The sequence below is a fragment of the Nilaparvata lugens genome, chromosome X (genome assembly GCF_014356525.2).
Source record: "Nilaparvata lugens isolate BPH chromosome X, ASM1435652v1, whole genome shotgun sequence".
NCBI lineage: Eukaryota > Metazoa > Arthropoda > Insecta > Hemiptera > Delphacidae > Nilaparvata > Nilaparvata lugens.
This window is the reverse complement of record NC_052518.1, coordinates 105,616,479-105,630,468: the sequence shown is the minus strand read 5'-3', so window position 1 is coordinate 105,630,468 and position 13,990 is coordinate 105,616,479. Positions and strand designations below refer to the sequence as shown.

At 35.5% G+C, this 13,990-nt stretch overlaps 1 protein-coding gene across 1 annotated transcript in view; it reads right to left on the bottom strand.

Moving 5' to 3' along the window:
• The window catches only part of LOC111049408 (KICSTOR complex protein SZT2), a 123,537-nt gene that overhangs the window by 94,922 nt on the left and 14,625 nt on the right, over window positions 1-13,990 (bottom strand). The window contains exons 9-13 of the mRNA XM_039442183.1: window positions 10,783-11,128; window positions 9,860-10,038; window positions 8,715-8,942; window positions 7,702-7,767; window positions 6,441-6,564 (exon numbers count right to left, since the gene is read on the bottom strand). Coding sequence (XP_039298117.1) covers window positions 6,441-6,564; window positions 7,702-7,767; window positions 8,715-8,942; window positions 9,860-10,038; window positions 10,783-11,128 — 943 coding nt within the window. The remainder of the gene's footprint in view (window positions 1-6,440; window positions 6,565-7,701; window positions 7,768-8,714; window positions 8,943-9,859; window positions 10,039-10,782; window positions 11,129-13,990) is intronic.

Here is a 13,990-nt window from a genome sequence, read left to right as displayed (position 1 = left end):
GTATCGACAGCCACTTCACTACAGTAGGACATCCGCAATCTCATGGAATGATGGAACGTTTACATAGCACGCTAACTGAACATTTGCACTTATTAGAAGTTGATAGAAACATCTGTGGGGAAGAAGCAATGGCAAGAGCTATTCTGGCATATAATAGTAGCATACATTCTTCAACAAATTTTTCACCATTTGAGTTAGTTGAGCATCCAGAGGAGCATAGAGAAGTGGAGAGAAAAATCATGAACGAGAAAGTTCGGATGACAAAAAAGTATAATTTGGAGGTGGCTGAAGACATGAATAAAATAAAAGTAGGTGACATAATCTTCAAGAAAAATCATCACAAGAGAACGAAATCGGATCATAGATTTGTTGGACCATATGAAGTGATTGATCTACTACATAGGAACCGAGTGGAGGTAAAAAAGCAACACAACAATGGACGAGGTAGACATGAAATTGTGCATTTGAGTGAGATTAGAAGATCGAAAAGGAACTATAAGGAAGATGAATAAGGAAAGATTTCCAAAATGTTTTTATTATGTTGTTTTCCATGTTTTGTTTTTATGAGTTCTATTTACATCTCTATAATAGAGATAGTAAAGACTGGAGGGGGGTAGTTACGGAAGCCTCAGCTGACGTCTTTCTCTATGGAGACAGCTAAGATTATGATGTTGATTAAATAAACAATCATTCTTTGTCTGAGTTTGAATGAGACGTTTTATTCCTATCTACTTAACTTATACATTGTTTTGTCATTTTGTGTGTGAGTATTGTTGAACTCTCAGTTCATGACTGTTTCTTGTATTAAAGTAGTGGAAGGTACTGTTTCTTTTATATCTATTCAAATTACTATGCACATAACATAATACATATAGGACAAATGATGGTACAGTTAATATCCGAAGGTTGACAAAAAGCGGCTTACAGTATGTTTTAGATGGCATATTGGAAATTATTCTTACTGCCTTTTTTGGAGGATAAATATTGATTTGGCTTTCACACTGTTCCCCCAAAGAGTTATACCATACATTAAAACACTTTGGATGTGTGCAAAATAAACATTGAGTAGAACAGATGAATTAACAGTTAAAATAGACGATTATATGAATTACAATCTACACTGTACTAATGGATTAAGTTCTATAAACTACCTGAATCTTCTGCACATGAAAATTCGAAGTATTTATAAAAATTTTGATGAGTTTACTGTATGTTTCAATAACTTTAAATTGTCATTCGACATTATAATTCTTACGGAAACTTGGTATTCTGGTAATAAACCTATTGATTCCTATATGGATGAATATAAACTATTTAATAGGCAAACAAAATTGAACAAATGTGATAGTCTTTGCATGTTTGTAAAAAATAAATACAATGTAAATGTGGTGGAGTGTGAATTGGAGGAAGCTAATGCGCTGAGTGTAGTGATCGAATTAGATAAGGGTTTGATTATACAAATCATTGCAATATATAGGTCCCCTAATAGTAACACTGAGGTCTTTAACAATAGCTTAATAATTATTTGAATACGCTTCCTAATGATAAAGATATTGTAGTTATTGGAGACATAAATATTGACTTGTTGAGCATGGATAATGAAGTACTCGAGTATATAAGTGTAATGAATTGTAATGGATTTAGTTCACTAATTAACAAGCCAACTAGAATATCCGATAATAAACACTCTTGTATTGATCATATATTTCTCAGAAGCAAACCAAGTTTAATCGAACCGAAAGCCGCTAATATCTTTAAAACAAACATCACTGATCACTTTGCGACCACACTTCACTTAAAAGTTGATGGTATAACATCCTCAAAATCCCCGTCACAGTCATTAGCTAAACTTACTAAAATTAATATGAGTAAACTTAAAGAATATCTGAATCAAGAAGAATGGAAAGCTCTGTATGATGATAATGCCATATACACAAATATTGATCCAATGGTTGAAAAATTTACTAATACACTTACACATTATATACACCTTTCTACAACCGAGATAAAATTGAGACATAAGAAGAAACCGCTTAAACCATGGATTACACAGGGGCTGATTGAATCTATTAATAAACGAGATAAAATTGCTAGGCAATTGAAAAAGGAACCATTTAACACCGTTTTGAAAAATCAATTTAAGACTCATAGGAATCTCTTAAATAATTTGATATATAAAACAAAGTATGATTATTACAAAAATAGAATCAATGAGTGCGGAAATGATACTAAGAAACTATGGTCCCATATTAATGAACTTCTGAATAAGAAAGGAAACTCAGATGATGACATACAATTAAAAGCTCACGAATTGAATGAATATTTTGTAAATGTTGGAAAAACTCATGCAGATAAAATACCTAAATATGACAACAACCAGTCCTCATTTCAATTTGAATACAAGAAAGACAACTCAAGATTGAATGACTCATTTTCATTAAGACCTGTAAATGAAACTGAAGTAAAAAACGCAATACTTAGTCTAAAGAATAACACCAGTCCGGGTATTGACGGTATCAAAAGTAAAACTCTAAAGGAAATAGCCGACTTTGTCTCTGAACCACTCACTTTTATTGTAAATAGATGTTTTAAGGAGGGTATTTTTCCATCTTTATTTAAAATAGCCAAGATAAAACCTCTCTTTAAGTCAGGTGATAAGAAGCTACCGGAAAACTATAGACCAATTAGTATGGTGAGTTCATTAACTAAAATAATGGAGAAGCTAATAAAAAGACAAATTGTGGAATTCTTAGAGTCACATAAGATAATTGAAGATCATCAATTTGGATTTCAAAATAATAAGAGTACTAACGATGCTTTAATTCAGTTCTCGAACGCTGTGGCAGATCATTTAAATAAAGGAAAGAAAACTCTTGCTATCTTTATTGATTTGGCCAAGGCCTATGATACAGTACCTATCTCATGAGCGCCTATTATGTAAACTAGAAAGGGTTGGAATCAGAGGAACTACATTAAAATTATTTGATAGTTACCTTTCACGTAGGGCACAGATTCTAACTATTAATGACTCAGTTAGTGAAGTTATCAATGACTCTCCTACTGGCTACAGCCTACCTCAAGGTACAGTCTTATCACCAATCCTATTTTTGCTGTATGTAAATGAATTGTTGAAATTGGATCTGAGCGGGGGCGAGGTGTTTTCTTTTGCAGATGATACTGTTCTCTTGTTTTGCGGTGAAACATGGCACCAAGTGTATGGAGCCGCCTCAAGAGGCATCTCCTTACTAAAGAAATGGCTGGATATGAACTCACTAAGTTTGAATATTAAAAAAACAAAATATATTGCATTTTCAAGAAATATAACTGGCCAGGAAGATACGGCATGTAAACTGAAATTGCATATTAATTGTAATGAATTTGATGTTAATACTGGTTGTTGTGATTGCCCCGAAATTGAAAGAACGAGTCACTTGAAATATTTGGGTGTTATAATTGAGCAGGGATTTAAATGGAAGAAACACATAGACTACCTTTGTGATAGATTGAGGTTTGTATCTTATAAATTTTACAAACTAAGATCGATCCTTCGGCTACCAATGCTGAGAATGGTGTACTTCGCACTGGTGCAATCATTGCTACAATATGGTTTGGTGGTTTGGGGAGGTACGTTCGATACGCATGTAGCTCCTTTATTTAGAGTGCAAAAAATGATAATAAAAACAATATTGAATAAACCAACCATTTATCCCTCAATGAGTGCTTTCAAGGATATTAGAGTCATGACAGTAAGACAAATGTATGTTTTGAGCGTGATTAAATATTTTTGTAGATACAATTTTAATTTTATGCAATTAAATAATGAAAATCATAGGACTAGGTATAATTTGTACAAATTCGCATCATATGTTTCAAACCTAACACTTATTCGTAAGCAATTAATTTATATAGCTCCAAAACTAATAAATTCTATTCCACCCGGGCTTATCATAGAACTACCTTCCAAAAGTGTACCAAGGAATATTAAGAAATGGATAACTGAGAGTCATTATTTTGATTTGTATATTGTGTAGATAATTTAATTTACATACATTGTAATTGTACTACTATTCTGCTAAATTTAAGAGTCTCGATACATAGCTTGATTAATTCTCTTAGAATATAAGTTGTAATTTATTTATGTTATTTTGTATACATCTTTTTTTTTTGTTTTAATTAGATGTGGATGACCGAAGTTTGACAATATGCTACTCCTACTGGCGAACAAGTGATTTTCACTTATGCCAGTGGTTTCATTTCCACCTCTTGTACCTTTATTTTGTTGATAGAATGTAAGTAAACTAGATTAAGGTACATTATCCTAAATTTTGTAATTGTTGAATTTTGTGGAGGAAATAAATTTGATTTGAATTGAATTGAAAAACAGTTGCACTGAGTCTTCGTAACATGTACATGCCCTTGGCCAACCTGCCACATATATAATCTAGGTGAGCATTCCATCACAAACATTCGTCTAAGTGAACACCCAAAAATTTAAGGGAAGGCTCATTTGAATTTCTATTGAAACTGAATTTGTGTCAGTGGTTTTATTTTTATTGAGAGATAGATTGTTTGCGGCACACCAATCATTAATAACTGTGTTACGTCTTTCAAGTTCTAAATCTAGATCAGGCTTGGAGGCGCAGTTAATTTTCAATCCCAAGTCATCTGCAAACAAATAGCCATCATTGTTCATGCTATCAATATTAATTGGAAGATCATTAATATAAATTACCAATAAATCATTAATAAACCAAATAATTTGGATTAAATTGACATCTGCAAATATTTGATACGGGAACAGATGATGATGAACTAATCATTTCAATTTCTGGGATGAGAAAACAATTTTTAAACGTTTGGATCAAATAAGACTCAAAATAAAATAAGACAACTTTGAACAGTGCTCTTTCAACATAATTTTGCTACAATACAGAGTGAGCTATCCACTGAAACAAAAAATCTCACCTCCACTCTCAGATCAGAAAAATCACTCATCTTCAAATGCTTATAACTGAAGAATAGGAGAGAATTTGGCCAAAGTGATGACATATTATTGTTCCTCTCGTCAAGTACTATCATTCCTGAGAGTTTGAACGATTTTAATTATTGACCATTTTTTCAAAAATCCATGATGTTGGATTTGATGGTGAATGCAAATCTCCTAGATTTGGTTGATATTCGGGCTATGGAGAGAGGTGTCCTAGACCTTAGACCATGGCGTCTGTCTAGGACAGGTAACAACGTCTGTTCTGACTCGGTTTAAATTTCCGAAGTACGAATTGTACGGGGAAGACCAGGTGTATTTTTTTCATCACAGAACTAATACTCCTAAACTCTGCAATACATCGAAGTAGAGTATTTCTCTAAAATATTGACGGAAAAGCGTTGCTCTGTGACTACAGATTCATTTTCACTAAAAACTGCTCGACAGCGAACACACGATGTTGTACGTTCCATCGCTTGAAGCTGCGTACAGATATACGCGCCTCCAACCCGCTCCGCGCAAGCTCCGCCCTCGTTCTGCCATCGCTCTGCAATCGCTCCGCCCCCGCTCTGCATTCGCACCGATCATGAACGTTACGGGAGATGTTAGCTCTTCTCGCGTTCCACTCTTGCTCCCCGGTCGATCATCAATCGCTCTGCTCGAGTGACGTTCGGTTGCGGAGCAAAGCGAAAGTCTGTACGCACCTTGAGGTGCATTCAGATTTCCGCGCCGCGAACATGAGCAATTCACTTTTAATCAGCTGATGCCAAGCTTTTTATATCTGTATCTTACCGTTTCTGTAAAAATACAGATCTGTAAATCTGTACAGGTGGAAATCTGTACGCACCTTTATAGCAACTGAAATGGCATAGTATGGGCCGTCTGCCAACATTCGTTCCAGGGAAATAATATCCCCTCCCGTCACCGAGTATTAGCGGTTCGAAAAACGGACGTTTCCTCTGCACCACTCTGTATAACACATTGGAAATTAAAACCCTTATAATATATTAATATACTGTTTTTCGGTCGCGTTTTACTTGTTACAAAACGCTATAGTGAGGTCCACGTTATAATGGCAGTATTTGATTAACATTGGTGTTGCTATCCTTGTCGATCATTGGACAAAGAAGATAGCGCTATCCTTACCTACCTCCGTAACGTTGCTAGTTCGTATTTTAACAATGTAGAAATGTAATTAACAGAGGATCTTATCTTCATTAAATTTATTATTTTATAATTAAAAAAATGTTTGGCGAATAAGATATAATTTATAATGTTTAACAAGAATAAACAGTAATTAATATGAGATATAACGGTGTCAGCTATCCTCTATAGAAGGCAGTGGCAAGGCAACATGCTGTTCTCCTATCTTTCTCCGCTGCCATTATAACGTGGACCTCACTATAGTAATGTTATCTAAGCGAACAGAAAAATGCATTAGTGGTTATATTCTTACCATGCATACTGATTTGATCACATCGTAAATCAGATATATCGGCTGTGAAATGCAGACTATCAAACTCATTAGATGACTCCAGCACTCTTAAGGAATCGTCATGTCCGAAGGGGGTCGACACAACCTGAAATTACAAACCAATAACTATTTATAAATAATACAAACTTGTTAGATATGAAGGTGCTTACACACTTAGGGCCAAACCACATTCAGACGGTTCGGAAGGGAAGAAAGCTCTCCGATTGGCTGATTGGCAATCAGCTTCCTGACCTGCCGACTCTAAAACCCCAATCTGAAAACGATTAATATGATTGGTCCTTTTGTGCCAACAACACACGCATTTCCCTTTCAATTAGCTGATGTTATGCTTATTATCGGTATCTTACTGTTTCTGTACAATATCAGTATAGCGTTAGCTGTACAGATACAGATATTATACGTTTAGCATAATTTGATTAGTATAGCATCATCGGTGTTTGTGGCGCATAAGTCTGTACGTACTCTTAGATCCCAAACTGTAACAATTCAAACACCCCGCTCACATAGATTAATAATTATTAGAATAGCGGAGTCATCACTCAGGCCACCAAATTGAACTTTTTTACCTGTGAGCTGAGAAAGTGATGACCGCGTAGAGGCGAAACTAGAGGGAGAGCGTTCCGAGGCGCGCTAGAGGAATGTTGTGCGTGAGATAGTGAGATGTAGTTTCTAGTAATGTGATTGAGGAGTGATTATGTTGAGAGAGAGAGAGAGAGAGAGAGAGAGAGAGAGAGAGAGTATAGATGTTTGTTATGGGATTTTTTCGATAGAGTGAGATTGTTTTGGTGAATTTGCGTATTGAATTATCCTATAAAAGTAGCAGGGCCCAGGACCCTAAAAACCTGGTGGTGGCAGCGCTACTGGAGAGCACTGTCATGCTCGTCACGCACGCCACAAAATGAAGTATCCTTTTTTAATGAAAAAAATATCTATTTTTACACATCACTTGATAAACTCTCTTGTAATCCTGAATAATTATTCTTTATTTATTCATTGGCAACAAATTATATCAATGGCTGCCTTTGTTTATAACAAAGGCACTGATCTCACCCAGAGATCAACAATCAGTTCAAATGTAGATTGAGTTTACTTTTTCATTTAGATAGAAGATTCGCCATCCACAGTTCAAAGACAACAAATTATTCTAAATTAAATAATAAAAGCAAACAGAAGATTCCAAGAATATGGTGAAGAGGTTACCTTTGAAAACTACGCACCGTACCTTAAGATTTTTAGTAGCGGTTTCTTGCGATTTTTGTGCATTTCTCTTCTTCTGATTACTACAATTCTACAAAGTAAAAAAAATAATGAAATTCATAGTAAATAAAAAATGAATTATGTAAAAATAAGTGAACTATTATAAAATAAAATAAATTATATCACATAAAATAATTGTTTTTTCAAATAAACAACTAGGGTCTGCATGTTGAAATACAAACTAATAATACTCGTATTATCAATCAGCTGGTTATTAGTATAGGAAATGTAGAATACGTATATCTAGAGTGAAAAATACAGCTTTATCTCCCTGAGGGGAAGTTTGAACGATTTCCCTGAGGGAGAAAAGACATTTTTCACTCGTGATGTACACAACATGTTTCAGGGAGTAAAGTAAGTACTTTAGACAGTAGGTAGAGATAAATTTTAAATGAAAATGTCAGCATAATAATATCGTGTGACCTGGCTGGCTCAGGTCTGGTGTCAGAGTTTTCAGGTCGCAACTGATCAATTTCAGGGCCTCTGACATGACCTAACGACTGCTTTTTAGGCAGCCGGGACCAACGGCTTAACGTGTCCATCCGAAACACGGGAGTGGCCCAAGAAAAATATCTTGCCCGGGCTGGGATTCGAGCCATAAATGGAAGCATTACTTTCCAACCTATCAAAATCATGAAAAATCTTATCGGTTTTTACTAGTGTTTACTGGTTTTAAAAATAATATTGTAATAGATAAAAAGTGTACGTCACTGATAATTTTCTATGAAATCACAGATGATAGGAAGAGATTTTGTCATTAACAATATAAAAAGCCAGGTGACCTTCGCTAAAAAACAGAAAAAGTAACAAGCCTGTTGAAATTTATCAGTGATTATGACCTGTAACTTGTTACTTTTATGAAACGGGCCCCAGCTGTTTACCGGCTTGATTCCATGCATGGAAAACAGCTGAAATTTAATGAGTATGACAAAAATATAGTTTATTTGCGAATAAATTATTTTAAATGAAAAAACAAACCTGTCGGTCCCTTTCCCACATGGGCGAGCAGAAGTAATACTTGGGATCAGATGACACAGCTTTGAAGGATGCAGTCAGTATTCTCAGGAATTTATTTTTGATAAGTTTGTGCAAATGTTTGTAGTCCAAGCAGGGCCCAGGATGTTTGAAAACGGATAGTAAGACGTCACTGTCAGTGTTTTCCACTTGATTTTCGGCAAATAATTCCTTCAAATGTCCACACACCGTCTGAAAAATCAAACATTTGAAACTTTATTCTATCAATCTTGAAAACAAATTTTGAATTTTATATAGTCGTACTAAATTGTTGTACGAGTAGTCATATGAATAGTTGATACAAACACAGAAACTAGTAACATAGTATAATACAAATTATAGGCTAACAAGTCATGGTTACTATTTACATAGGGAGTTTTCTACATAATCATATATACGGTACCGGCAATTTATCGCCATATTTTAATTGACAAATATTATGTCTGGCATTGAAAAAATATTATAATGAAATTTCAGCTGCCAACATCTCAACCGAATAAAAAGCCCTGTCTTTGAATAATTCTCTAACTGTGTTCTGTAATCGATCTGTAATCTTAATTACGATGTGTAATCCTAATTACGCTACGCGTTCTCTTAGATGTTTATTGAATAATTTCACTGCCGTATATCATGCATCCTCGCGTTTTTGAAAGTCTTACCCGCCCGGTATTTATTTGATTACACTCTCTAGTATAGTGCTAATGTATATCGCACTATACATTTTTTATCATTTTTCAAATGGGGACTTTCAGTATGTGACTGTGGGGCGATGGAGCAGGCAGTGCACCACATTATATTTGATTGTGAGAGACGTGCCTACCTGGGCGAGGCTAACGACTTCACTGTAGCCAGTCCCCAGGCAATACAGTACATTTCATCCCTCGACGTACATTTCATCCATAAAAGTGTGAAATTTTAAAAATTTGACAAAAAATGCCATACGCTAAATATATATATCGCATATTAGATCTGATTTATTGAGGTTACTAGCTGGCAGGCCCGCTCCGCCCGCCTTATTCGTCTAACAACCAGGGGATCATCCGAAAATAGGATCAGCTTTCTTCCTTCATACTAATAAGAATAAAATTGAGGTAAAAGTAGTAATTTACCTTCAAATAATTAGTGATATCAATTTCGACAGATGATTCTTCACACTCCTCTACGGCTGTTTTAACATCAACTGCATGTATGCTATTGCCCAAGCGTAGAGATTTGAACAATGACACGACAAATGCATTATTGAATGATTGCATCACCATTTTACAATGTTCTCTCAGGCTGAGCTCCTCTGAAAAAATACATAAAACTTGTAACTGAATGGTCTAGAAGTTTTTATTGGATACAGTGATAAGTCCAGTCACCCGACCTTGAAGTCAATTTATAAAATCAACTCATATTCTGTGTACTATCATAGAGAAACTATAGCATAAGTAGATATCCCATGGTATAGTGCGTTTATGTCGCAACTTTTACTGTTATCTCAAGCCGACAGTCCACGTAGTTCTTTCCCGTGAAGCTTTATGACGCTGGTAGTCTCTCATATTGTGCCGTTCATACACTCTCTCCCTAACAAAACAGTAAAAATCGACAATAATCGACAGTAATCGGCTTGAGATAACAGTAAAAGTTGCGACATGAACGCCCTATACCATGGGCTATCTACTTACGCTATTGTTTCTCTATGGTACTATGTAATTAAGTTGTGATTTTTGTTTTGATTTTCTGAGTTTTGTTATTGTGTTCTTTCTAGTTGATATTTGCAGCCTTCAACTCTCTTCTCAATTAGCCATTTTGAATACGGTGATCCATGCAACGAGCGCTTGCCAACGTTGGCTACCGCTGGCTTTGATTGGGCACGGATCACATTGCAGTGTGGATGGCAAGACAAATGTGGCCAGGCTTACTGGGCTAACGTGTGGACTTGGCATTACACTCTCACCCGGCCAAAACGGTAATATTCGACAGTAATCGGTTTGCTTGCAATTTGGAACATAAACAACCTATACATGCTACCTTTTCTCTATGGTCTTACCCAAAGTGATATCGGAATTGTCAGAGTCCCTCTCACTACTTGGATCATCGGCAGTTTCGTTAGTCTTGTCGATGAAAATGTCATTTCCGGTTTTGACCGAGTTGGCATCGATGAGGTTGCTGACCAGGCAGTCGTAGACGAATAGAGGCAGTGTGATGGAGTGCCTGCTAGTGCTACACGTGTCACTAGTGCCACACGTGTCACCTGTGCGACTAGTGACACGTGCACCCACCGAACTGGTTCTAGCTCGAATCGAGGCGGTCGATTGGCGCATCATGTCCCACGAGTTGGCGCGCAGACGTGACGCCGGAAACTCTTCAGAGAAATCGGCTAGCACCTTTACATCCTGTCAATTCGAAATAAAATCATACAACTACACAATTTTCAAAACAAGAACAAAATTGAAAATAATAAAATATTAAAATATCGACTAGTAAATTTTATTTCCACCATAAATAAACAGAAATTTCTTTTTGGAAAAGTTGTTTTTGGAAATTAGCTGACATCAAGTAAGCGTGGCCAGGGTACTTAAGCTATCGTAATTTGAATAACACAAAATAGTTTGAGTCAAGTCCACATAACTGTATCGATGTTAGATAATCTAAACCTGCAGTGCAACATAATGAATTTAAAAAATTTTAAATTTTAATTTGAAATAAAACAATAACACATGTATTACCATTATCCTGTCTATATATTTCTTGAAAACCGAGTGTCGATGATATATTTCATGAAAAACCGAGTGTCGTTTATTTCAAACAGCCATTCCTTAGTTCCCTCGAAGTTCTCTGTTGTGTCTCTTCCTCTACTCTCCTCCATTTATAGGTCCATAGTATTACTAAGGATCTTGTTTTCAAATAAAATAATTTTCCTTTCCTCTCTTCTATCTAACTTCCATGTCTCAGCACCGTAGAACAATATTGGACTGATAATTGTTCAATAGATTTCAATTTTCGTTGTATGTGATAACAATTTTGAGGACATAAACTTGTTGCATGCATAGAAACATCTGTTTGCAAGGTTTAGCCTATTCTGTATTTCTGTGATTTATGGGGAGCCAGATGTAGTATGCGAGTTCAAGTGTAGAATGATCAGATGGGCTGGACATGTTTTGAGAAGAAAAGATGACAGCAATGTCAATCGAGTGTTGAAAAGAAATCCGTAAGGATGACGTGGAGAATCAAGAGAGGAGGAGGGGCTTTGTTGGTGCGGCTAAAAATCTACTTAGATATGTATGGCCATGGCAGTAAGTGGATAATTCCTGTAATAATCCTAGGTCTGATAGCTGTGGCTGTGGTGTGATCGAACGCGTTAATCACTACAAATACTTGGGAGTGGTACTAGATTCCAGGATGAGTTGGGAGCAACATGTTCAGTGTGTAAAGAACAGGCTTAGAAAATTATTGTATGCCTTCTCAGAGCTGAGCCATGTGTTAAGCTTGAGGCAAAGCAAAACCGTATATTTTGCCTATGTCCAGTCCATAGTACAATACGGAATCCTAGCTTGGGGTGGGGCCTCCACCACAGTTATTGAGCCTCTGGCGGTTACTCAAAGGGCAATTATAAAAACTATTCTAAAAAAAGATTACAGATATCCAACAATTCTTTTATTCACAGAGTTTCCAGTTCTAAATGTCAGACAGCTTTTTATTAAATCTTTGTTAATTCACATAAAAAAATACAAAACAGAGCTCTTAGGAGAAACTATCAATAATATCTATTCAACACGCTTCAGATCCAATTATAACTTTGAAATTCCCCAGCTGACACATGACTCGGAACTGACAAATCCTGCTTATCTGGCGCACGTCCTTTATAGGAATGTGCCTGACGATATTAAAGAAGCAGAGATATGCAGGTTGGCGGTGTACAGGAGGAGGGTGGACAGGTGGCTATACCATATTGGCTGGGAGATGTCCGAGCAGTTACTTCGATCCCGCTATGCACGATAATCAATCCAATCTAACCCAAAGTTTGATAAACCTACTTACACTTCCTTCATATTGTTATCTATCTTTTTCTAGTCTGAATTGTTAAGATATTGTATTTTTCCTTGTCCCACTCTCCCATTTACTTCAATCTTTTAACTTTTCATTTTATTAAATTTTGTTTTTCTTTTTGATTACTGGGAATTCATCAGGGACCCACGCACTGCGGTTCATGCATCTCTTGAAATCTGTTAATACATATAAATAAATGAATAATCAATCAAATTTTATGTCAAATGATGTGAAATTATAATTAAATCCTTAAAATTATCTAGAATTTAGGTGCATGCTAGATATGTAGGAATTATTATTGTTTTTAACTGATGTGTGAAAGACTGTTACCGTACTGAACTCCCCCCTACACACAGACGGATAGTCTTGTAGGGGGTTTCCTTGCATATTTTATAATACGTTTGTGTTATGTAACACTTCTGTAATTATTTGGGAAATAAATAATTTTTGAATTTGAATTTGAATATGAAGTAAGTATTCCTTCTTCGGCTGTTACAACTTTGGAGGGACTTTGTATAGGCTTCAAGTTTACAATACATTTTTGATTTACAGATTGAAAAAATAGAGCATTATGCAGATATTAAGGGCCGCTTGCACAGTATATATTGCTAAACTCGATTGAGTTAATCGAGTTGTTAATCTGAAAGTTTAAACTTGAATCGGTTTTCTCAGAGCATTTACTAATCCAGTTTAAGTTAAACTAGTTTAGCGTTAAGTTGGTAATAGAATGTCATTGTTTATAATATCAGGAGGGCTGATTTTTACAGGAAATTTGTTATTTGTTTACAAACCATCAGTAAATTGAGGTTATGTAGCTACTATTACCTCGTACCAAATCCACAGAGCTGTGAGCTGTACGATAATCAAAGTGAAAAGCGAATCAAGAAGTTCTTCATAAAATGATGGAATGCTATATTACTACTATTAGATACAATTTATATTTAGTTGGCACCAAAAAATATATTTTAGAATGTAAGAAAAAGTTATTTTGTTACGCTTAAATCTACTACGGTCTTCCTTGTTTATTAGAAATCTTTCGAAAGAAAAATATCTCTGTTATGTGTTTTCTAATCAAAGACCACTGTTAAAAATTGTCTTATTTTCATCAAGTAGTGTATTTAATCAGATACTAAATTGGCAGTTGCTTTACTCAAGCAAAACCGTTTAAAAAATTCTCTATCATCCCAGAAATTTATATGATTCGTTTT